Source organism: Anomaloglossus baeobatrachus, chromosome 1 (genome assembly GCF_048569485.1).
Source record: "Anomaloglossus baeobatrachus isolate aAnoBae1 chromosome 1, aAnoBae1.hap1, whole genome shotgun sequence".
NCBI lineage: Eukaryota > Metazoa > Chordata > Amphibia > Anura > Aromobatidae > Anomaloglossus > Anomaloglossus baeobatrachus.
The window spans coordinates 141023148-141048601 of NC_134353.1; the positions used below are offsets into that span (position 1 = coordinate 141023148).

At 50.9% G+C, this 25454-nt stretch overlaps 1 protein-coding gene across 1 annotated transcript in view; it reads left to right on the forward strand.

Annotated features, from left to right (window-relative positions):
* VPS37A (VPS37A subunit of ESCRT-I) overlaps positions 1 to 25454 on the forward strand; it is an 86778-nt gene that overhangs the window by 22248 nt on the left and 39076 nt on the right. Inside the window, exons 4-5 of the mRNA XM_075334424.1 lie at positions 7052 to 7152; positions 15397 to 15592. Coding sequence (XP_075190539.1) covers positions 7052 to 7152; positions 15397 to 15592 — 297 coding nt within the window. The remainder of the gene's footprint in view (positions 1 to 7051; positions 7153 to 15396; positions 15593 to 25454) is intronic.

Here is a 25454-nt window from a genome sequence, read left to right on the forward strand (position 1 = left end):
GCCCCCAGGCCTGCCAGTCAGGGGAAGGGCGGGACGCTGTTCAGAACGTCAGCGCCGAGGGCTGGAGTCTGCTTAGCATACTCCAACCCCCCTCACTGGGCACAGTGGGACGCCAGTTTCCCGCACTTTGTCTGGGGCATGCCCACGGCCCGCCCCTCTTCACAGGACGCCGGCAGCCATTCCTGTTTGCAGTCTCAGTGGAGAAGGGAGACAAGCTCTGGGAGACCCAGACACGGGATTCTGGCGACCACACACCCGCTTGGAGCGGGCGGTAAGCGGCACCTCGGGTGCTGACCCCACTAGTGCCGAAGTGTTCATTTGTACTTTATGCTTGTATGCTATACATTGCACTGTACGGTCGCTATTCTTGGCTATATACCCTCCTAGATTGCTAGACAACAGCATGTCGTCCGCAAAAAGCAAGGGGGCCAAGGCACAGGCTTTCTATGCTATCTGTACCGCATGTGAGGCTGTTCTACCGGCTGGTGCCACTGACCCCCATTGTGTGCAATGTTCGGCCCCTGTAGCACTTGCTCAGCCGGGGCCTCTGCTAGAGGTGGCCCAAGGAGAACCACCTGTGAACACTGTCCAGGTGACAGGGACGGAGTTTTCAGTTTTTGCTGATAGATTGTCTGTGACTATGGCTAAAATCCTTGAGACTTTGCAGTCCAGACCGGTACCTCAGACCATGGGCACTGTTGATTCAATGCTCCCTGGCCCCCCTCATTTGGAACAAATCCGTGCTCCGGGGGGGTCCCATGCATCCCGGGGTGAAGGCTCTGACACGGACGACAGTCCCAGACAGCCTAAGCGAGCTCGCTGGGAGCGACCCTCGGCTTCATCACACTGGTCAGGGTCCCAGCAGGAGGACTCTCTATATGATGAGGCAGAGGTAGCTGATCAGGATTCTGATCCTGAGACCGCTCTTAATCTGGATACACCTGATGGGGACGCAATAGTGAATGATCTCATAGCGTCCATCAATAAAATGTTGGATATTTCTCCCCCAGCTCCTCCAGTGGAGGAGTCAGCTTCACAGCAGGAGAAATTCCATTTCAGGTATCCCAAGCGTAAATTGAGTACTTTTCTGGACCACTCTGACTTTAGAGAGGCAGTCCAGAAACACCACGCTTATCCGGATAAGCGTTTCTCCAAACGTCTTAAGGATACACGTTATCCCTTTCCCCCTGACGTGGTCAAGAGCTGGACCCAGTGTCCAAAGGTGGATCCCCCAATCTCCAGGCTTGCGGCTAGATCCATAGTTGCAGTGGAAGATGGGGCTTCACTTAAAGATGCCACTGACAGACAGATGGAGCTCTGGTTGAAATCCATCTATGAAGCTATCGGCGCGTCGTTTGCTCCAGCATTCGCAGCTGTATGGGCACTCCAAGCTATTTCAGCTGGTCTTGCGCAGGTTGACACTGTCACACGTACATCTGTTCCGCAAGTAGCGTCCTTAACCTCTCAAATGTCTGCATTTGCGTCTTACGCTATTAATGCTGTCCTGGACTCTACGAGCCGTACGGCAGTGGCGTCCGCCAACTCCGTGGTTTTACGCAGAGCCTTGTGGCTAAGGGAATGGAAGGCAGATTCTGCTTCCAAGAAGTGCTTAACCAGTTTGCCATTTTCTGGTGACAGACTGTTTGGTGAGAGATTGGATGAAATCATTAAACAGTCCAAGGGTAAGGATTCATCCTTACCTCAGCCCAGACCAAATAAACCCCAACAGAGGAGGGGACAGTCGAGGTTTCGGTCCTTTCGAGGCTCGGGCAGGTCCCAATTCTCCTCGTCCAAAAGGACTCAAAAGGATCAGAGGAGCTCAGATTCTTGGCGGGCTCAGTCACGCCCAAAGAAAGCAGCCGGAGGAACCGCTACCAAGGCGGCTTCCTCATGACTTTCGGCCTCCTCTCTCCGCATCCTCGGTCGGTGGCAGGCTCTCCCGCTTTGGCGACATTTGGCTGCCACAGGTCAAAGACCGGTGGGTGAGAGACATTCTGTCTCACGGGTACAGGATAGAGTTCAGTTCTCGTCCTCCAACTCGATTCTTCAGAACTTCTCCGCCTCCCGACCGAGCCGATGCTCTTCTGCAGGCGGTGTGCTCTTTAAAGGCAGAAGGAGTGGTGATCCCTGTTCCTCTTCAGGAGCAAGGTCACGGTTTTTACTCCAATTTGTTTGTGGTGCCAAAAAAGGACGGGTCTTTCCGTCCTGTTCTGGACCTAAAACTGCTCAACAAGCATGTGAAAACCAGGCGGTTCCGGATGGAATCCCTCCGTTCCGTCATCGCCTCAATGTCTCAAGGAGATTTCCTAGCATCAATAGACATCAAAGATGCTTATCTCCACGTGCCGATTGCTCCAGAGCACCAGCGTTTTCTACGCTTCGTTATAGGAGACGAACACCTTCAGTTCGTAGCCCTGCCTTTCGGTCTGGCGACAGCCCCAAGGGTCTTCACCAAGGTCATGGCAGCAGTAGTAGCAGTCCTGCACTCTCAGGGTCACTCCGTGATCCCTTACTTGGACGATCTACTTGTCAAGGCACCCTCTCAAGAGGCATGCCAACACAGCCTGAACGTTGCGCTGGAGACTCTCCAGAGTTTCGGGTGGATCATCAACTTTTCAAAGTCAAATCTCACCCCGACACAATCGATAACATACCTTGGCATGGAGTTTTATACTCTCTCAGCGATAGTGATGCTTCCGCTGGACAAACAGCGTTCACTACAGACAGGGGTGCAATCTCTCCTTCAGGGCCAGTCGCACCCCTTGAGACGCCTCATGCACTTCTTGGGGAAGATGGTAGCAGCAATGGAGGCAGTCCCTTTCGCGCAGTTTCATCTGCGTCCACTACAATGGGACATTCTCCGCCAATGGGACGGGAAGTCGACGTCCCTAGACAGGAACGTCTCCCTTTCTCAGGCGGCCAAGGATTCTCTTCAGTGGTGGCTTCTTCCCACCTCATTGTCAATAGGAAAGTCTTTCCTGCCCCCATCCTGGGCGGTGGTAACAACGGACGCGAGTCTGTCAGGGTGGGGAGCAGTTTTTCTCCACCACAGGGCTCAAGGTACGTGGACTCAGCAAGAGTCTACCCTTCAGATCAATGTTCTGGAAATCAGAGCAGTGTATCTTGCCCTACAAGCCTTCCAGCAGTGGCTGGAAGGCAAGCAGATCAGAATTCAGTCGGACAACTCCACAGCGGTGGCATACATCAACCACCAAGGAGGGACACGCAGTCGGCAAGCCTTCCAGGAAGTCCGGCGGATTCTGACGTGGGTGGAAGACACGGCATCCACCATATCTGCAGTTCACATCCCGGGCGTAGAAAACTGGGAAGCAGACTTCCTCAGTCGCCAGGGTATGGACGCAGGGGAATGGTCTCTTCACCCGGACGTGTTTCAGGAAATTTGTCGCCGCTGGGGGATGCCGGACGTCGACCTAATGGCGTCCCGGCACAACAACAAGGTCCCGGCCTTCATGGCACGGTCTCACGATCTCAGAGCTCTGGCGGCGGACGCCCTAGTTCAAGATTGGGCAACAGCGCCAGAGGTGGGAACACATAAGGCAGCCGGAACTGCGACCAGAGTGCTACGCAAGATCAGGTCCGACTGCCGCCGCGCCATCCTCGTAGCTCCAGACTGGCCAAGGAGGTCGTGGTACCCGGATCTGTGGCATCTCACGGTAGGACAACCGTGGGCACTACCAGACCGGCCAGACTTGCTGTCTCAAGGGCCGTTTTTCCATCAGAATTCTGCGGCCCTGAGCCTGACTGTGTGGCCATTGAGTCCTGGATCCTAGCGTCTTCAGGATTATCTCAAGAGGTCATTGCCACCATGAGACAGGCTAGGAAACTAACCTCTGCCAAGATCTACCACAGGACGTGGAAGATATTCTTAGCTTGGTGCTCTGCTCAGGAAGTTTCCCCCTGGCCATTTGCATTGCCTACTTTTCTTTCCTTCCTGCAATCCGGGTTGGAAAAAGGTCTGTCGCTCGGCTCCCTTAAGGGACAAGTTTCGGCGCTTTCTGTATTTTTTCAGAAGCGCCTAGCACGACTTCCTCAGGTACGCACGTTCCTGCAAGGGGTTTGTCATATCGTCCCTCCTTACAAGCGACCGTTAGAGCCCTGGGATCTGATCAGGGTTCTAATTGCTCTTCAGAAGCCGCCTTTCGAGCCTATGAGGGATGTTTCCCTGTCTCGCCTTTCTCAGAAAGTGGCCTTTCTAGTAGCGGTCACGTCTCTTCGGAGAGTGTCCGAGCTAGCAGCGCTGTCATGCAAATCTCCCTTCCTGGTGTTTCACCAGGACAAGGTGGTTCTGCGCCCGATTCCGGAGTTTCTCCCTAAGGTGGTATCCCCCTTTCATCTCAATCAGGATATCTCCTTACCTTCTTTGTGTCCTCGTCCAGTTCATCAATGTGAAAAGGATTTGCATTTGTTGGATCTGGTGAGAGCACTCAGAATCTACATTTCCCGCACGGCACCTCTGCGCCGCTCGGATGCACTCTTTGTCCTTGTCGCTGGCCAGCGTAAAGGGTCGCAGGCTTCCAAGTCAACCTTGGCTCGGTGGATCAAGGAACCAATTCTTGAAGCCTACCGTTCTGCGGGGCTTCCGGTTCCCTCAGGGCTGAAAGCCCATTCTACCAGAGCTGTGGGTGCGTCCTGGGCATTACGGCACCAGGCTACGGCTCAGCAGGTGTGCCAGGCGGCTACCTGGTCGAGTCTGCACACTTTTACCAAGCATTATCAGGTGCATACCTATGCTTCGGCGGACGCCAGCCTAGGTAGACAAGTCCTTCAGGCGGCGATTGCCCACCTGTAGAAAAGGGCCGTTTTTACGGCCCTATCATGAGGTATTATTTTACCCACCCAGGGATTGCTTTTGGACATCCCAATTGTCTGGGTCTCCCAATAGAGCGACAAAGAAGAAGGGAATTTTGTTTACTTACCGTAAATTCCTTTTCTTCTAGCTCTAATTGGGAGACCCAGCACCCGCCCCTGTTTTTTTGTATACACATGTTGTTCAGGTTGAATGGTTTCAGTTCTCCGATATTCCTTCGGATTGAATTTGCTTAAACCAGTTAATTGGCTTTCCTCCTTCTTGCTTTTGCACTGAAACTGAGGAGCCCGTGATCCCACGGGGGGTGTATAGGCAGAAGGGGAGGGGCTTTACACTTTTAAGTGTAATACTTTGTGTGGCCTCCGGAGGCAGTAGCTATACACCCAATTGTCTGGGTCTCCCAATTAGAGCTAGAAGAAAAGGAATTTACGGTAAGTAAACAAAATTCCCTTCTTTCTGAAAATGAGAAATGGTCAAAGTAACAAAAAAATGCATTGTTTTCAGACCTCAAATAATGCAAAGAAAACAAGTTCATAATCATTGAGACAACAATACTAGAAATGTATTTACCTCAGGAAGAGTTCAGAAATCAATATTTTGTGGAATAAGTTTAATCTGCCCAATTCCAGCCTTGCTGAAGCATTCCCAGATCATCACCGATCCTCCACCAAATTTCACAGTGGGTGCAAGACACTGTGGCTTGTTCACCACTCCAGGTCTCCGTCTAAGATCTGTTTCACACGTCAGTGATTCTGGTACGTTTGTGCTTTTTTTTAAACGTACCAGAATCACTGACATACGCAGACCCATTATAATGAATGGGTCTGCTCACACGTCAGTGATTTTTCACTGCACGTGTCTCCGTGCAGCGTACCCGCGTGTGCGTGATTGCCGCACGGAGACATGTCCATTTTTTTCTGGCATCACTGATGTCCCACGGACCACGCAGTGGTGTGGTCCGTGAAACACGTGCCAGAAAAAAATGTACTTTTAAAATAAAAATCATTTTTACTCACCCGGCGTCCAGCGATGTCCTCTGCAGCCCGTTCTCCTTGCTGCTTCTGAGCCGGCTCATTACTGTCGCGCATATTCATTATGTGCGACACAGCCGACCCGGAAGCAGCTGCTGCGGGGGTCACCGCCGGCCGGATGCTGCGTCGCGGGAGCGATCAGCACCATGGACAGCGGGAGCGGGCACAGGTGAGTTGATTTCTAAGTGCAATCATGGGCCACGGAGAACGGAGCCCGGATTGCACTTAGACAACCCACGTGTGCCGTGATTCACGCCACACGGAGGGACATGTGCGTGTTTTACACGCCAGTGAAAAACGTCAGTGTTTTTCACTGACGTGTGAAACGGGCCTAACCATTAGACGACCAGGTGTTGGGCAAAGCTGAAAATTAGACTCATCAGAATATTACCTTACTCCAATCCTCTGTGGTGCAATTGGGCAGATTAAATTTTGCGAAGGCTGTATGAATCAAGCCACATACAAGGTTATCCTGGAAAAACAGTTGCTTCCTTCTGCTCAGGCAATGTTCCCCAACTCTGAGGACTGTTTTTTTCCAGCAGGACAATGCACCATGCCACACAGCTAGGTCAATCAATGTGTGGATGAAGGACCACCACATCAAAGCCCTGTCATGGCCAGCCCAATCTCCAGACCTCTGGAATGTAATCAAGAGGAAGATGTATAGTCACAAGCCATCAAACAAAGAAGAACCTCTTACATTTTAGACCAGGAGTGGCATAAGGTCACCCAAAAGCAGTGTGAAAGACTATTGGAAAGCATGCCAAGACGCATGAAAGCTGGGATCAAAAATCATGGTTATTCCACAAAATATTCATTTCTGAACTCTTCCTGAGGTAAAACATTATTAGTATTGTTGTTTCTAAATGATTATGACCTTATTTTCTTTGCATTGTTTGAGGTCTGAAAGCAATGCATTGTTTTGTTATTTTGATCATTTCTCATTTTCAGAAATAAATACAAAATTTATTGCTTGGAAATTCGGAGACATGTTATCAGTAGTTTGTAGAATAAAAAAACAATTTTATATTTTACTCAAAAAATATACCTATAAAAGAAAAAACAGAAAAAAATGAAAATTTTGCAGTGTCTCTTAATTTTTGCCAGAGCTGTATATCACATTAGTCTATATCTGATGAGAATTTACAACTGTTAACTGCTTAACAACTTTTTTAAATTTTTTTTATTTTAGTTTACTATGCACTCAGATCTTGGGAAAATAGTACAGAATTTACTAGAAGAGTTTTGGAAAAGTCCTCCGACCCTAGCCCCGACCTCTGGTTCTTTCCCTTAGTAAGTAACTATATTTGAGTTCTGCTAAGTGTGTACGTCTTATGGTGGAATGTCATCTAAATATAATGGGTAATCAAGCAACTTGTTCTTAAAATTCCTTACTGTTGGGGTGTGGCTGTGGTCTGGAGCTGAGTGGCTCCTTATATCTTGATGAATAATCCTATAGAAGGACTGACACAATGCCCCTAAAGTTATCCCCCCTGACCCCTGGTGTAACCGTCTGTACAGAGATGGGTCTGGTGAGACGGAAAATAGAGGGACATTGTGTCCTCAGAAGGCAGCGGAGAAGTGCAGGAAAACTCCTGGCCTACTAAGCGGTCGGTGACATCTTGGGTGCTGGACAGTCTGTGGAGCGATGCTGAGGGTAAGGACAAATAGGACCTCGCAGAGACCGGCAGTAATGCTTACCAAGGGTGCGGTGAATCCTAGCTGTGCTCTTGGCTGTGGAGCTGCGGAAGTACAGTGCAAAGCCAAGCTGCGGTCAGCGGCTGCGAGGTGGGGATCTCACCTGGGTCTTAGGGGCCCTTTGCACACTACAACATTGCAGGTGCGATGTCGGTGGGGTCAAATCGAAAGTGACGCACTTCCGGCGTCGCTCTCGACATCGTAGTGTGTAAAGCATTTTTGATACGATTAACGAGCACAAAAGTGACTTAATCGTATAATCGGTGTAGGGACGGTCATTTCCATGAATTGGGAAAGACCGATGTTACGATGTTGTTCCTCGTTCCTGCGGCAGCACATGTGAAGCCGCAGGAGCGAGGAACATCTCCAACCGGCGTCCCGGACGCCTATTCGGAAGGAAGGAGGGGGCGGGATGTTTACGTCCTGCTCACCCCCGCCCCTCCGCTTCTATTGGCCGCCTGCTGGGCAGGTAAGTGCGTGTGAAGCTGCCGTAGCGATAATGTTCGCTACGGCAGCTATCACCATGATATCGCAGCTGCGACGGGGGCGGGGACTATCGCGCTCGGCATCGCAGCATCGGCTTGCGATGTCGTAGTGTGCAAAGGGCCCCTTAGTGTCTGATGCTGCTTCTCAAATATAACTGCGTTATAGGGCCCTCACGATGGTATGCAATAACCTGCAACTTTGGAACTGCATTACTCTGGGTCCAACTGGAGAGGCAGTTTGACCCGCACAAAAATGTCAGGGGAAAGAAGATGTCAGGAAGATGATGGGCCCCAGGATGGTGCAGGCACATCAAGGAGCAGAAAGTTAAGAGCAGTATCAGAAGGGATTGTCGCCAAACTGGGACAGTATGTACATAAAACCCATTTGGAAACATCTGGTCGCAGAGGACGGTATCCCTATTAAGCCAGCAAGCACACGTCATGGGGTTACGATACTCTCCACTTGCAATGGAAGAGGAGGAAGGCTTGGGAGAGGAAGTAGAGTTGGCAGCACATCGTTAAGCGAGTGGGGAATGTGCCCCCAAAGGGATCAATCTGTTCAGGTTGTGGAGAAATGCAAGACAACACTCCATCTTTGCGGGATGTACGAAATGCCGTTAATCTGTGCAATTCTACTTTTCCCCCTCACCCATGACAGCACCACGTGAGAGAGAGGGATCCGCCCAGCGAGGACAGGAAACCATTCTGAAATAAAAGGACGGTACCTCTCCCCTTCGTCAGTTGGTTTCCTGTCCTTGATGGGAGACCTTGATCTGGAATACGGCGGTTGAAGTAAGAAGTTTGAAGTACAGAAGCTGTATTTACCCAGCCCCTTCTGGTGTCCGGAAAAGCAGGGTGAGTCCTGCAGCGCCGTTCTTCGGGGATGGAAGCGCCGTCCACCAGCCCTTAGGGAACCTGGTGTCCGTGCGGGGGTGTGCGGCAGGGCCCATCAGGGGTTCCGGACCGCCGCTCCGTCCTTGTATTTCCACAACGGCTTCTTTCTGCATATAAGGGCCAGGTTCCCTTTTAATAAGCCCAGTGTGCTGTGCAGGTGTGGAGAATCACAGACCTCCACCTGTGGGTGTGTCCGGTCTGATTAGGAGACTCAGTGTGTGTTCTGTAGAGTGTGAGAGCAGAGCAGGGAGCTCTGGATGTATCAGCCTGTGTGGAGGCTGAACACAGGGTTCTGGAATTCAGTCTGGGTTTAGACTGGAAGTAGTGTGCAAGCCAGGCTGGTTAGTGCTGTGGCTACTGGACCAAGGCTCTCCTGGAGTGGAGAGACAGACAGGAGTCTGCAGAGTGTCTCTGGGTTCTTGGAAGGAGCCACAGCAAGTGTTGTTCCCTGGCAGGAGCCACACTTCCATTAGAGACCGTATTGGACTGGAAGCCCACGGTATGTGGTTGTGCTATGTTTTTGCCTTAAGCCAGGAGAGGCCTGTTATGTTTTAATGTTTGCCGTTTATGACAAGTTTTTCATAAATGGCTGGAATTTTTTATGAAGATACTGTGTCGTCCTGTGACCTTGCCTATGGCTTCATGAGCTAATCCTCACAATGTATTGCTATATGGTTGGTAGCAGCCCCTTCCTTTGTGACAATTCAGCAGCGGCAGCCTCCGCGGTTGGCAACAACACCCCTATGACATACAGCATAAGTTGGGGTCCATGCCTACAGATTGACATGTACACAGTGACAGCTCTGTCTTAACAGCTGTCACTAACAGTGGGGGCTTGTTACTGTCAGTTACGGCACTCACTCTCCAGGTCCCATATGCACGCTCCTGTATGCATGCACTTGTGGGAAACATCAGCAGGAATTCTGAAGCCGGCTATTGCCAAATCCCTGCACGGCCCGTGATTTTCAGGATCTGGCTAGAAACTATTGTAGATCAGCTGAAGGATAAAACTCCTCGGGAGTATATCTTTTTCTAAACTTACCACTGCTGCAGGGAGCAGCGGCATTCTTGCAGAGTCGTCAGCCGATGCTATCAGGCTGGGAGCCCGTTGTGCAGGATTGTCTTATCTGGCCGGACTGGCATTAAGGTTGAAGGGCTGTCCCATATGCCTGCAAACCAAGCATGAATTATGTTCAGGGCCGTATGTCGATCTGCTCCTTTTGGTACACAGCTGGAAGATGTGTTGGAGAACGTATCCGACGCCAAGCAGCCCTTCCAAAGGTTATCCCTTTTGTTCCAGTAGAGTAGATACTCAAGGTGTCAGAATAGGCCCTGGGGGGCGCTCTGCCATGCCTTCATGTCTCTGAGACACGCTATATCCCTGCGGGGCACTATGATATTATGCTTACCGGCGGCTCCATGGGGCCTGTTCCACTCCAGGGCTCTCCAATGGCAAATCCTGTCTGCCAAACAAAAAAAAAAAAAAAGGGAAAATCCTTAGGAAGCTATTTTGAAGGGGACGTCATTCCCTCCTTGACAGTCAATACTTCCCTGCTTTGGTGGATGTCCATAGGTTGCCTATCTGTGGGGTCCCTGGCTACCTCGGCATCTGAAGGTGGTCACTGCTGATGCCAGCCGTTACGGCTGGGGATGCTCGCCTCCAGGTGCAGATGTTCTGGGGCTGTTGGACGCAGCACAGCCCTCATGCCTCCTGACGCTAGGGTCTGAAGAACGAGCACTAAATTCCCTTTGCCCCCCCCCCCCTCCATGGTCAGATCGTTCGGTTGCTGTCCATCACTCAGTCTACCGTCTCCTTCCTGAAACGCTGGGGGGCACGATCCCCACCCCTCATTCTGGCATCTTACGGTCTTTACTGGGCGGGACAGAATCCCCCTCGGCTCTACACTTCACCGGATTCTAAATGCCAATGTTCGTTCCATGGTCTCGTAGTAAGCTTGTGGCCTTGGATGTGTTAGCTTGTGGGTTTGAATCCCGATGGGCCATTCCTGTAGATGGCAGCTTACCTCAGGCGCCATCACCCGCGGCAAGGGGAATGATCCCTGAATCCGCGTATCTTTTCAACGGTAGTGGCTCTGTGGAGAATACCACGGAGGGACCTGTTTCCTCCAGGCTACACTGACATATAGACCTCTTGTTCCATGATCCCAGCAGTCCAGCCCTTGCGGTGCATGCACTTCCATTCCATGGACCTTCGGAATAGCCTATGCCCTTCCCCCTGTTGTCATGCTCTCGATGGTCCTCCAAGAGCTCGGGGAAGCTCGGGCACGGGTCCTTCCCCTCGCCCCCTTCTGGCCCAAGGGGCCATGGCTCTCTCCTGAGGACATTGTCTGTCCCGGATCCTGGGGTTCTGCCGGGGATTCCGGACCTGTTAGTGCAGTAACCTGTGTTCCTCGTGCAGGAAATGGGTTTTTTCATTTCACTGCTTAGAACTTGAGAGGTTGTTGCTTCATGCGCCAGGGTTCTCCTCTTACCCGGTCTCTTCCTTGCTGAAGAGCCATACACCGGTTACCGCTACACCCTATGGGAGAGGGTGGCAAAAGTTTCCCTTCTTTGCAACTGGTCCCTTGGGTATGAGTTCCTATTCCATGCAAATTGGCATTCTTGCAGACGGGGTTGCTCTAGGATTCTCAGTGTACACTCTAGGGGTTCCTGTTCTGCCCTGGAAACCTTATACATTGGAAAACTGGCAGCAGACCGGTGAGTTCAAGGTTATTGGGTTTGTGAGTTCATGCCTGACAGTTCCACCGGGGGATCAAATTAGGGTTGGACGCCCTCACGAGTCCTCCCTTTGAACCTATTGCAAAAAAAAAAAAAAAAAAATCTCCCTGACGTTGCACACATCGGAAACGATTTTGCTCTGGGCCTTGGCATTCGCTCGCAGAATTAGTGCTTACACGCTTTATCGGTAGTACGGCCCTACGCTCAGTTGTTCAACGATAGGCTGGGTCAGGTGTTGATAGGACCCTTTCTCCCAATGGTCGCCTCTCGATTCCATAGCACGCAGGGTATAATCCTCCCTCCTTTTGCGGCCATTCTACAAATACAGGGGTAAAACAGATTCATATGTTGGAGGTTCATAGGGCCCTGCTTCTCTACATCTCAGTGCCGCATAGTGTGGGGAAAACACAGTCCTTTTTCATAGCCCTCTCTGTAGTAGGAAAGGTCTGTGGGTGTGAAACTGCATTATCTCTAGGTGGATTAGGGAGGCCATTGCTTAGCATACTCATCTAGTGGGGCTGCCTTCCCTGAGGGCTTAAGGGCCCATTCCACCGGTGCGGTGTCGCCCTCCGGGGCTGAGAAGACACAGGTATCTATTGACCGGATTTGTAGGACCGCTACCTGGTCTTCACATTCTCCTTTTTCTTCCACCACTATCGGTTGGCTCTATCCTCCTCGGCTGATCTCTCGTTTTGGAGAAGGGTGCTTGAGATGTTGGTCCCTCCCTAATACGTTATTCTCTGGAAATCTCTCACGTGGTGCTGTCATGGGTGAAGGGGAAAACACCTAGGTTACTTACCGGTAGCCGGTTTTTCCAGAACCCATGACAGCACCCATATAATCCCTCCCTTTTCACCCTTAGTGTGCACTATTCTGGGTGTGCATGTGTGTGTTATAGTTGGTGATAGAGTTAAGTTCTAACGTTTGTTGGAGGTCCTCTCAATTCTCGGTAATCAACTGGCGAAGGGGAGAGGTACCGCCCTTTTATTTCAGAATGATTTCCTGTCCTCGCTGGGCGGATCCCTCTCTCTCACATGGTGCTGTCATGGGTTCTGGAAAAAACGGCTACCGGTAAGTAACCTAGGTGTTTCTCCACCCTGACCACTCAAATGGGACAGATTCAAGAAACAATATCTATTATATGACATGATAAGCAGAAAGTGTCGGAAAGAACTACAGTAGTGGAGGGGAGGGCGAGTGAGCTGGAGGACGCCATCCCAGCAATTAATATAAACATTCAAAACTACTCTCAAGTGGTGCAGGCCCTACTCGCTAAAGTAGATGAAATGCAGAAGCGCAATGTCAGACTTGTAGAGGTACCAGAGAAGGTGCAGGGAAATAGTCTAGACACATTTTTTTTTCTTTGTGAACAATGGCTATTGAACACTTTTGGTTACGATTCTCTGTCCCCACTGTTTGCGGTAGAGAGGGTGCATAGGATCCCAACTTGCCTAGGCCCTATGGGCAGGCCTCCCTGCCCTGGCCTAATTTAAAATCTTCCATTACAAGGACCGAGAAATATGTTGCGGAAAGCTATAGAGCAGCAGGAAATCTATCTTGGAGGACAAAACGTATCCTCCTTCCTGGACTTGTCAGCCAAAGTTCAGCGCATAAGAGCCACCTTCTTGGATATAAAAAGGCGTATGAGAGCATTGGGTCTACAATTCCCTGTAAATGTAGTATTTCTTGATGGCATGATTTGTAATGATTGGAATCTGTTCAATAAAACTTGTTTGATTTAAAAAAAAAAAAAAAAAAAAAAAATCTTTACTGTTTATAAGGCCAGAAGGACTTTAATTGTTTTACTGAGATTCAGCGGTGGCAAAACATGTGCAGCGCTTACAAGCCCTTCTCACTAGAGCTTGCACTCACCGCTCTGAAGCTGACGGGATTGTTGGAGCGCATTGTGAGCTTCTAAACCGTGCAAACGTCGGTGCCACTTCTCTGCATGATGCTGAAAAGGCAAAACTTCCTCTGCTTCCAGTATTGGGGAACAACACATGTCGGTGGTCTGAGCTGTCAATCATGCAGGAGCGCACTGCCCCCGGGAAGCCGGGGAGCGGAGTACTTTTGATGCACCAGATACTGTGAACCTGCATGTGTGCCCTATGCAAGCCACAAGTGTACAATTTTACCATCAAGCTCCTTTTGCACCTGTGATGTCTCCATTTAATGGAGGTCTTGCTGCTTCCTGGCAATGCATTAGTTTTTTGGCCTTGGGCAGTTTACATCTTCTGCCATTAAGGTGGCTTTACACACTGCAACATCGCAAACAACATCGCTCTAACGTCACCTGTTTTGTGACGTAATAGCGACCTCTCCAGCGACATTGCAGTGTGTGAAACACATCAGCGACCTGGCCCCTGCTGTGAAGTTGTGATCGCTACAAATCGTTCAGGACCATTCTTTGGTCCTTTGTTTCCCGCTGTGCAGCATGATCGCTAGAAAGTTTTAGTGTGTAAAGGGGACTTTACAGCGACTTCGTTAGCGACTTCCCTTTCAAAAAGCTGCTTTACAACGTCCCCAATGACTAGCTAGGTCCGGATCGCTGTTGCGTTGTTGGCCAGGTTTGCCTGTTTGACAGCTCACCAGCGACTCACCAGAGACTTTGTAGCGATCCCAGCCAGGTTGGGATCGCTGGTGGGATCGCTGAAAGTCTCAGTGTGTAAAGGGGCCTTTAGTCTGTGAGTACTTGCTTAGCTTTTGGAGGATTTAATTCTTCTTTTTTGTTGTTCTCTTATTTCAACTTTTATAGTTTTAACATCTGGACCTTACTCTTGTGTGAGGGGAGTTCTCCTGCCATTTCAGCCATTTGACATGACTCTATGTCAATGAGAGTGACGATGAATTGACTGAAGGAAGATGGGTTTTTGCCCAACAACTACCATACTCTACCAATACCAATGTCAGGCTTATAACCCATTTAGATGGGGCAATAATCTGGAGAAACGATTGTTGGTAGGATCGCTTGTCTCTTGATAGTTGGACCTGATGAATGAGCAAAACGCTCTTATGTTGGGTGCGATAATTTTGAAGCTGCTTTACAGGTTACCGTTCTCGGCAGCACATCTCTCGTGTAATCAGAGCATGTGCTGCCGATAACGCTGGCATTCTTTGCACAGCACCATCACATTATCAATCATTCTGTGCACAGTGGTACAGCTGGCCTTAACATGACCTTAAACAACCCCCTATCGGTTTGTGCAGCTGATCGGTGGGATATCAGCCGCAGCTACACAGCTGAACCCAGCATTACACTGTATTGTATACAATCCAGAAGAGGAGAAATGTCCTTGGTTCCACTTTCTGTCCCTGGGTGTCGTGTGTTGGTCGCTGCCGGTAAACGATGGCCAGATGTTTCAGTCCCGGTGTACAGCATGTACGGGGGCTGCACTGGGAATAGAGGAGACGTGATATTCTCGTGGCCCCCTGTGGAGTACAAGCTACATTTTGTCCTCGCGTAGCCTGTCAATAACCTTATCTGCAGATTAACATCTTTGGTATGCTAATAGGATTGCAGGGTAACTGTGTGTTAATACGTGTGTATCTGCCCGTACACAAATATGTGCAGACAGCAGCATTACAGGACATGTTAGGCTGATGCTGTCGGGCTGGGATCGGCCATTGTTCGGCCCAGCATCTACCTATGCATATTATATCTGATTAATCTAGTTCCTGGGAGAATGAATTGCAATGACTGTAACCCTTTCTTGTCTTTCAGCCTGTACAGCAATCCTGCAGGGAGGCCTCCGTACCCGCACTCCGGCTTCCCTTTTCTTCCACCGTTTCCTACACAAGAAAACAATAGATCAGTTCCAGGATCTGACCCTGTTCCTCCCACCTACAACACTGCCAAAGCTGCTGCCCCCGCGTACGGCCTGATTACAGATTTGCCTGTACCTGTCCCCACTTCTGAAGTAAGTGTACAGCCATGGAATACAAACCCCAAAAATGGCAGGCAATTAAACTTTACAGGGAATCTGTCACCAGGTTTATGCCACCTAATCCGAGAGCAGCATAACGTAGGGGCAGAGGCCCTGATTCCAAAGGTGTGTCACTTACTGGACTGCTTAGTGTAGTTTTGATAAATTCACTGCTTAACCCCTTCATGACCGGGCGATTTTCCGTTTTTGTTTTTTGCTCCCCTTCTTCAAAGAGCCATAACTTTTTTTTTTTTTATTTTTCCGTCAATCTTTCCATATGAGGGCTTATTTTTTTTTTGCGGGACAAGTTGTATTTTTAAATGAAACCATGAGTTTTACGATATAGGTGAAAACGGCAAGTGTGGAAAAATTGCGAAAAAAATATAGTGCGATTGCACGATTGTTTTTGGGGTATTTTATTTACAGTGTTTACTATATGGTAAAACTGATGTATCGGTGTGATGCCTCGGGTCGGTACAAGTTCATAGATACCAAACAGGTATACGGTTACTTTTATCTAAAGGGGTAAAAAAAAAATCTGACATTTTGTCCAAACAAAAAGTGGTGCCTTTTTTTTTTTTTTTTTTTTTTGCGCCATTTTCCGCGACCCGTATCGTTCTCATTTTCAGGATATGGGGTCTATTTTTTGCATCTCGAGCTGATGTTTTCTTTGTCGCTCCATTGGGAGACCCAGACCATTGGGTGTATAGGCTATGCCTCCGGAGGCCGCACAAAGTATTACACTAAAAGTGTAAAGCCCCTCCCCTTCTGCCTATACACCCCCCGTGCTCCCACGGGCTCCTCAGTTTTTTGCTTTGTGCGAAGGAGGCAGACATGCACGCACAGCTCCACAGATTGGTCAGCAGCAGCTGCTGACTATGTCGGATGGAAGTAAAGTGGGCCCATATAGGGCCCCCAGCATGCTCCCTTCTCACCCCACTCTTGTCGGCGGTGTTGTTAAGGTTGAGGTATCCATTGCGGGTACGGAGGCTGGAGCCCACATGCTGTTTTCCTTCCCCATCCCCCTCAGGGCTCTGGGTGAAGTGGGATCCTATCGGTCTCAAGGCACTGAGACCGTGCTTCATCCACAACTCCTGTGGAGCCTGCTGGATAGGAGCCGGGTACCGTTCAGGGACATGGCCCTGCTACTTGGAGGTACTCTGTATCCCTGTGGGGACCGCGCACAGCAACACTACAGCTTTGCTGGGTGTGCTAGTGCACCGGGGACCGCGGCGCTGACCGGGTTAAAATGTGCCATTACACACTCAGCGTTGCTGAGTGTGTTTTATGTATAGGGACTGCCGCGCTGACCGCCGCTGCCACGGAAACACTGCGGCGCGGCTGGGACTTGTAGTGCGCCGGGGACTTCCGCGCTGGCCGCGCATATACGGCGGCCGCGCTTATTACTCGAGCCCCCGGCTTTTTGCGGCCTAGTTTCCTTTTCCTCCCGCCCTCAGCCCTGACAGGCAGGGGAAGGGCGGGAAGCTGCACAGAACGAGCAGCACTGAGGGCTGGAGCATGCTTTGCATACTCCACCCCTCTCACTGTGCACAGTGCGGCTCCAGTTCCCGCACTTTCTCGGCCACGCCCACGGCTCCCTCCTCTCCTCAGGACGCCGGCAGCCATTCCTGTCAGCTCCTCGGACACAGCAGAGGGGGACAAAGTCTGGGAGACCCAGGCAGGGACTTGGGTGGCCTCACAACCGCTTGAAGCGGGTGGTAAGCAGCACCTGTGATGCTAGCCTCATTGTGCAGTAGTGTAACTATACTGTATATGTTTATGGTATATACTTTACACTGTATGGTGCACAGTTGATTTCTGGCTATATACCCTATTGTGTTGCTCAGGGAAGATAATAGCATGGCGCCCACAAAAGGCAGGGGTGCCAAAACACAGGCTTATTATGCTGCCTGCGCCGCATGTACGACCCCGCTACCGGCAGGTTCCACTGACCCTCATTGTATACAGTGCTCGGGCCCTGTGACACTTACTCAGCCAGAGCCTCTGCTAAGAGGGGCCCAGGGGGAGCCACCTGCTGACAATGTCCAGGTGACGGGGACAGAGTTTGCAAAACTCTCTGAGACTATGGCTAAGATACTAGAAGCCTTGCAGTCCAGGCCGGTATCTCAGCACAGGGACTCTGTTGAATCTTTGTTCCCTGGCCCCCCTCAGTTGGACCAACAATGTCCTCCCGGGGTATCTCATAGACCCCAGGCTGAGGGTTCTGACACAGACCCCAGCCCCAGACCGACTAAGCGAGCTCGCTTAGATTTTCCCTCGACATCATCATATTGTTCAGGGTCTCAGCGAGGGGAATCTCGAGTTGATGAAGCGGAGACAGTTGATCAGGATTCTGATCCTGAGGGCGCTCTCAATCTTAATACTCCAGACGGGGACGCCATAGTGAACGATCTTATTGCATCCATCAATCAAATGCTGGATATTTCTCCCTCAGCTCCTCCGGCAGAGGAGTCGGCTTCTCAGCAGGAGAAATTCCGTTTCAGGTTTCCCAAGCGTACACCGAGTATGTTTCTGGACCACTCTGATTTCAGAGAGGCAGTCCAGAATCACCATGCTTGTCCAGATAAGCGTTTTTCTAAGCGCCTTAAGGATACACGTTATCCCTTTCCACCTGACGTGGTTAAAGGTTGGACTCAGTGTCCCAAAGTGGATCCTCCAATCTCCAGACTGGCGGCTAGATCCATACTTGCAGTGGAAGATGGGGCTTCACTCAAAGATGCCACTGACAGGCAGATGGAGCTCTGGTTGAAATCCATCTAAGAAGCGATCGGCGCTTTTTTTTTTCCCCAGCATTCGCAGCCGTATGGGCGCTACAAGCTATCTCAGCAGGTCAAGCGCAAATTGAAGCAGCCACATGCACGTCCGCGCCACAAGTGGCGTCCATTACCACTCAGACCTCGGCATTTGCGTCTTACGCTATTAATGCTGTCCTGGACTCTGCGAGCCGTACGGCGGTGGCAGCCGCCAATTCGGTGGTACTCCGCAGGGCCTTGTGGCTACGGGAATGGAAGGCAGATTCTGCTTCCAAAAAGCGCTTAACCAGTTTGCCAATTTCTGGCGACAGATTGTTTGGCGAGCGTTTGGATGAAATCATCAAACAATCCAAGGGAAAGGATACATCCTTACCCCAGCCCAAACCGAACATACCCCAACAGAGGAGAGGGCAGTCGAGGTTTCGGTCCTTTCGGGGCGCGGGCAGGTCCCAATTCTCCTCGTCCAAAAGGCCTCAGAAAGAGCAAAGGAACTCTGATGCATGGCGGTCTAAGTCACGTCCTAAAAAGACCACCGGAGGGGCAGCTAACAAAGCGGCTTCCTCATGACTTTCGACCTCCTCATTCCGCATCCTCGGTCGGTGGCAGGCTCTCCCGCTTTTCCGACACCTGGCTGCCACAAATAAAAGACCGCTGGGTGAGAGACATTCTGTCTCACGGTTACAAGATAGAGTTCACCTCTCGTCCCCCGACTCGATTCTTCAGGTCATCCCCGCCTCCCGAGCGAGCAGAGGCTCTTCTGCAGGCGCTGCGCACTCTGAAGGCAGAAGGAGTGGTGATCCCTGTTCCTCTTCAGCAACAGGGCCACGGTTTTTACTCCAACTTGTTTGTGGTCCCAAAGAAGGACGGGTCTTTCCGCCCTGTCCTGGATTTGAAACTGCTCAACAAACACGTAAAAACCAGGCGGTTCCGGATGGAATCCCTCCGCTCCGTCATCGCCTCAATGTCCCAAGGAGATTTCCTTGCATCGATCGATATCAAAGATGCTTATCTCCACGTACCGATTGCTCCGGAGCACCAGCGCTTCCTGCGCTTCGCCATAGGAAACGAACACCTGCAGTTCGTGGCACTGCCGTTCGGTCTGGCAACAGCCCCACGGGTTTTTACCAAGGTTATGGCTACTGTAGTAGCGGTCCTACACTCTCAGGGTCACTCGGTGATCCCGTACTTGGACGATCTGCTGATCAAGGCACCCTCTCAAGAGGCATGCCAACGCAGCCTCGAAGCTACCCTGGAGACTCTCCAGAGTTTCGGGTGGATCATCAATTTTCCGAAGTCAAATCTGACACCGGCCCAATCGCTGACATATCTTGGCATGGAGTTTCATACCCTCTCAGCGATAGTGAAGCTTCCGCTGATCAAGCAGCAGTCACTACAGAAAGGGGTACAATCTCTCCTTCAAGGCCAGTCACACCCCTTGAGGCGCCTCATGCACTTCCTGGGGAAGATGGTGGCAGCAATGGAGGCAGTCCCTTTCGCGCAGTTTCACCTGCGTCCTCTTCAATGGGACATCCTACGCAAATGGGACAGGAAGCCGACGTCCCTCGACAGGACCGTCTCCCTCTCTCAAGCGACCAAAGCTTCCCTTCGGTGTTGGCTTCTTCCCACTTCATTATCGAAGGGGAAATCCTTCCTACCCCCATCCTGGGAGGTGGTCACGACGGACGCGAGTCTGTCAGGGTGGGGAGCGGTTTTTCTCCACCACAGGGCTCAGGGTACGTGGACCCAGCAAGAGTCATCGCTTCAGATCAATGTTCTGGAAATACGGGCAGTGTACCTTGCCCTGAAAGCGTTCCAGCAGTGGCTGGAAGGCAAGCAGATCCGAATTCAGTCGGACAATTCCACAGCGGTGGCATACATCAACCACCAAGGCGGCACACGCAGTCGGCAAGCCTTCCAGGAAGTCCGGCGGATTTTGCTGTGGGTGGAAGCAACGGCCTCCACCATCTCTGCAGTTCACATCCCAGGCGTGGAAAACTGGGAAGCAGATTATCTCAGTCGCCAGGGCATGGACGCAGGGGAATGGTCCCTTCACCCGGACGTGTTTCAGGAGATCTGTTGCCGCTGGGGGGTGCCGGACGTCGACCTCATGGCGTCCCGGCACAACAACAAGGTACCGATGTTCATGGCACGGTCTCAAGATCCCAGAGCTCTGGCGGCAGACGCCTTAGTTCAGGATTGGTCGCAGTTTCAGCTCCCTTATGTGTTTCCTCCGCTGGCACTGTTGCCCAGAGTGTTACGCAAGATCAGGGCTGACTGCCGCCGCGTCATCCTCGTCGCTCCAGACTGGCCGAGGAGGTCGTGGTACCCGGATCTGTGGCATCTCACGGTCGGCCAACCGTGGGCACTACCAGACCGACCAGACTTGCTATCCCAAGGGCCGTTTTTCCATCTGAATTCTGCGGCCCTCAACCTGACTGTGTGGCCATTGAGTCCTGGATCCTAGCGTCTTCAGGGTTATCTCAAGACGTCATTGCCACTATGAGACAGGCTAGGAAACCAACGTCCGCCAAGATCTACCACAGGACGTGGAAAATTTTCCTGTCGTGGTGCTCTGCTCAGGGTTTTTCTCCCTGGCCTTTTGCCTTGCCCACTTTTCTGTCCTTCCTTCAATCTGGACTGGGAAAGGGTTTGTCGCTCGGCTCCCTTAAGGGACAAGTCTCAGCGCTCTCTGTGTTTTTCCAGAAGCGCCTTGCCAGGCTTCCACAGGTACGCACGTTCCTGCAGGGGGTTTGTCACATCGTTCCTCCTTACAAGCGGCCTTTAGAACCCTGGGATCTGAACAGGGTGCTGATGGTTCTTCAGAAACCACCATTCGAGCCAATGAGAGATATTTCTCTCTCACGCCTTTCGCAGAAGGTGGTTTTCCTAGTAGCAGTCACTTCTCTTCGGAGAGTGTCTGAGCTAGCAGCGTTGTCATGCAAAGCCCCTTTCCTGGTGTTTCACCAGGACAAGGTGGTTCTACGTCCGGTTCCGGAATTTCTCCCTAAGGTGGTATCCCCCTTTCATCTCAATCAGGATATCTCCTTACCCTCTTTTTGTCCTCATCCAGTTCACCAATGTGAAAAGGATTTGCACTTGTTAGATCTGGTGAGAGCACTCAGACTCTACATTTCTCGTACGGCGCCCTTGCGCCGCTCGGATGCACTCTTTGTCCTTGTCGCTGGCCAGCGTAAAGGGTCACAGGCTTCCAAATCAACCCTGGCTCGGTGGATCAAGGAACCAATTCTCGAAGCTTACCGTTCTGCTGGGCTTCCGGTTCCCTCAGGGCTGAAGGCCCATTCTACCAGAGCCGTGGGTGCGTCCTGGGCTTTGAGGCACCAGGCTATGGCTCAGCAGGTGTGTCAGGCGGCTACCTGGTCGAGCCTGCACACTTTCACGAAACACTATCAGGTGCATACCTATGCTTCGGCGGATGCCAGCCTAGGTAGACGAGTCCTTCAGGCGGCGGTTGCCCACCTGTAGGAAGGGGCCGTTTTACGGCTCTATTACGAGGTATTATTTTACCCACCCAGGGACTGCTTTTGGACGTCCCAATGGTCTGGGTCTCCCAATGGAGCGACAAAGAAGAAGGGAATTTTGTTTACTTACCGTAAATTCCTTTTCTTCTAGCTCCAATTGGGAGACCCAGCACCCGCCCCTGTTTTTTTGTGTACACATGTTGTTCATGTTGAATGGTTTCAGTTCTCCGATATTCCTTCGGATTGAATTTACTTAAAACCAATTTATAATTTTTTCCTCCTTCTTGCTTTTGCACCAAAACTGAGGAGCCCGTGGGAGCACGGGGGGTGTATAGGCAGAAGGGGAGGGGCTTTACACTTTTAGTGTAATACTTTGTGCGGCCTCCGGAGGCATAGCCTATACACCCAATGGTCTGGGTCTCCCAATTGGAGCTAGAAGAAAAGGAATTTACGGTAAGTAAACAAAATTCCCTTCTTTAATGGTACCATTTTTGCGCAGATGCTACGTTTTGATCGCCTGTTATTGCATTTTACGCAAAATTTGAGACGTCCAAAAAATGTAATTTTGGCCTTTTGGAATTTTTTTGACACTACGTCGTTTACTGATCAGGTTAATTGATTTTATATTTTCATCTGGCGTTTCTGAATGCGGCGATACCAAATGTGTGTGTATTTTTAATTTTTATATTGTTTAATTTTCAATGAAATGAATTGGGGGGCTGATTTGAAGTTTTAAGTTTTTTGGTTTTTTTTTTTTTACTTTTTTTTTTTTATTTTACTAGTCCCCCTAGTGGTTTTATTTTACTAGTCCCCCTAGTGGACTACAAGGATTAACAGTCTGTTCGCTCATTCATTTCCGTTGATCACACAGCTCACAGCTCTGATCAGCAGAAATGCTGTGTTCTTCTTACAGCTGGTGCTCTCGGCTGTACCAGGAACTACATCCTGATGGTAACATGACCCTGTGCTACCATAACAACCATCAGCTCCCTGTGAACGCATGGGGTTACCGATGACGGTGGTGAAACGCGCGTTCCCCGCCGCGGCCATTTAAATCGCAGTTACATTTTGACAGCACAATTTAAGGGGTAACAGGCGAGGGTGGATCCGTGCTGTTAGCCGCACATGTCTGCAGTTCAAATCAGCAGACGTGCAGGGATCGTCGCCAGCTCACCGCAGCAGCCAGTGGTGATTACCCCGACATGGTTTAGGATGTACCAGTACGTCCTCAGTCGTGAAGTGGTTAATCAGCAGTAGATTATCATTAGAGGACTATTTTGGCTGCTGCCAGGTAGACAAGCATGTTCCTGATCTCTGTATAACTGCTACATCTGCAGCAGAGAAAACATTGTTTTTTTTTTCAAAATGACAGGAAACCGCTCAGTAAGTGACACATCGCTGGAATCAGGGTCTCTGTCTCTACCTTATGCTACTTTCAGATGAGCAAGCAAAAACCTGGTGATGGATTCCCTTAAAGAAAAATGTTCTCTGAACTTAAAGGGATTGTATAATCTTCTTTTTACAGGAACAGACCTCCGCTTCGCTGGCTACCCACTTGCTGGTTCCTTTTGAATATTGACTGTTCAGACCAGCAGTGTGCTCACACTGTTTGTCTGACCTGTGCTTTTTCCTGACCTCCGAGCAGAGACATCTTTGCCTTTGCAGCATCAGTGGAGGGCAGAGGTGCTGATTCCGGCTGATTGCAGGAATCCGGTTAGCTTCAGAGTTGTACTTGCAAGTTGTAATGCAACCGCTTTACTTGCCTAGGAAACCAGCAACCTCTGATAGATTGCAGTAGTGGCCGGTAACCTAGACATGGAGCATTAAACTATGAAATTAAAAATCCATATTTCTTCATCGTTCCTTATGGGAGACCCAGACCATGGGTGTATAGCTTCTGCCTCCGGAGGACACACAAAGTACTACACTAAAAAGTGTAGCTCCTCCCTCCTAGCATATACACCCCCTGGATAACCAAATATAGCCAGTTCAATGCTTTGTGTTCAGGAGGCACACATCCACACATGCATTCTCATCTGATTTTGATTTTTGGAAAAGAGTTTGAAGAAAAGCGGGTCCAAGCTGGACTCCCGGCATGTCCCTTCTCACCCCACTGTGTCGGCGGTGTTGTTAAGGTTGATTTCAGGGCTGGAGCCTTACATGCCGCGCTCCTTCATCATCCCTCGTGCTCTGGCTTGAAGTGGGAGCCAGCACTGTTCTCCGTGCCTGGCAGGAGATCGGTCTCCATCCGCAGCCCTTTCAGGATCCTGCCGGACGGAGCACTCATGCCTCAGGGACCTGGCCCTGCGTCTCACAAGCTAAGTATCTGAGACGTTATTTTCAGGGGGTCCCTTGTACTTTAATGTGGGGGAGAGTGTGCTGTGTATGTATTCTGACATTCCCGGCCGGTTCTCTGGTTTTCACCCGAGAACCGCGCCGATGGTGCCTGTTTGCCGGCCGCATTGTTAAATCTAGGCCCCTGCTTCGCCTGAGGCCTAGTTTCGATTTCACTGCCCCTGCATGTCAGTCATTCAGAGGGACAGTGCGGCTCCGCCCAGCGGCTGTTCGGCACAGGGGAGAGACACTCCTCTCTGAGGAAAGATTCCCTCCCCTGTATATCTCCTTGGCCCTCCGGATCCCGCTCTTAGAGTAGGCCCCGCCCCCTCTCCTCGCTCCGGCGCCATTTTTTCAGCGTTCTTATGCCATGTCTGCACAGCGATCGGCGCTGACTGCAGCATCTCTCTGGGGGTCCGGGCTGTGGGATCTGGAGGGCACAGAGACAATGTCAAACGGTCTGGCAAGCCACAACCTCCGGTTGTGGACCTGCTTATATACTGCATATATACTGCTTATATACTCTGCTGGGGGTCATTCTGGCTCAGAGCCCCCACTTCAGCAGCATGTCTCACACGAGAAGTAAGGCTGCAAGGCTGCACTCAATATGCACTGCATGTAGGCTCGTACTGCCTGTACCGAGCACATAACCACATTGTGATTCCTGCTCTAACATGGTGGTGCCTCAGCCTGGAGTCTCATCCCCAGTGGTCCCTCCGGCTACTCCGGCTCCGGTGGCTGAACCCCCGGCTTGGGTAGAATCCTTCTCTCCATGGGACAGCTCTCCCGGACTCTGCTGAGCATGCATTAGCCCCCTTCTCAGGGCGCCTCTGCTGCTACGGCTCGCTCAGCAAGGCCCACAGAGGATTCTTCTTCTGGTCTCAGACCCCGTCCTCCTGAAAGGAGACGCAGGGTCCCCTCTCCTTCCTCGTCCCGCGGCTCTGATTCACGAGCTGACTCGCAGGATGAGGAGGATCCCTTTACTGGGGGCTCGGACGCTACCTCCATGTCCCCCATTGATCTGTCCGAGGGTGACGCAGATATTAGTGTGTCGATTGCGTACATTAATTCTGTACTGGACCTCAATCCGCCAGTATCAGAGGAGCAACCCTCTCTGGCAAAAAAGCACCAGTTTACCTTGCTTAAGAGAACAAGGAGTGTGTTCCTTAACCACTCCAGTTTTCAGGCCACTGTGGCCAAGCCCAGGGCCTGCCCTGACTAACGCTTCCCAAAGCGTGGTTCTGATGACCGTTTTCCCTTTCCACCAGA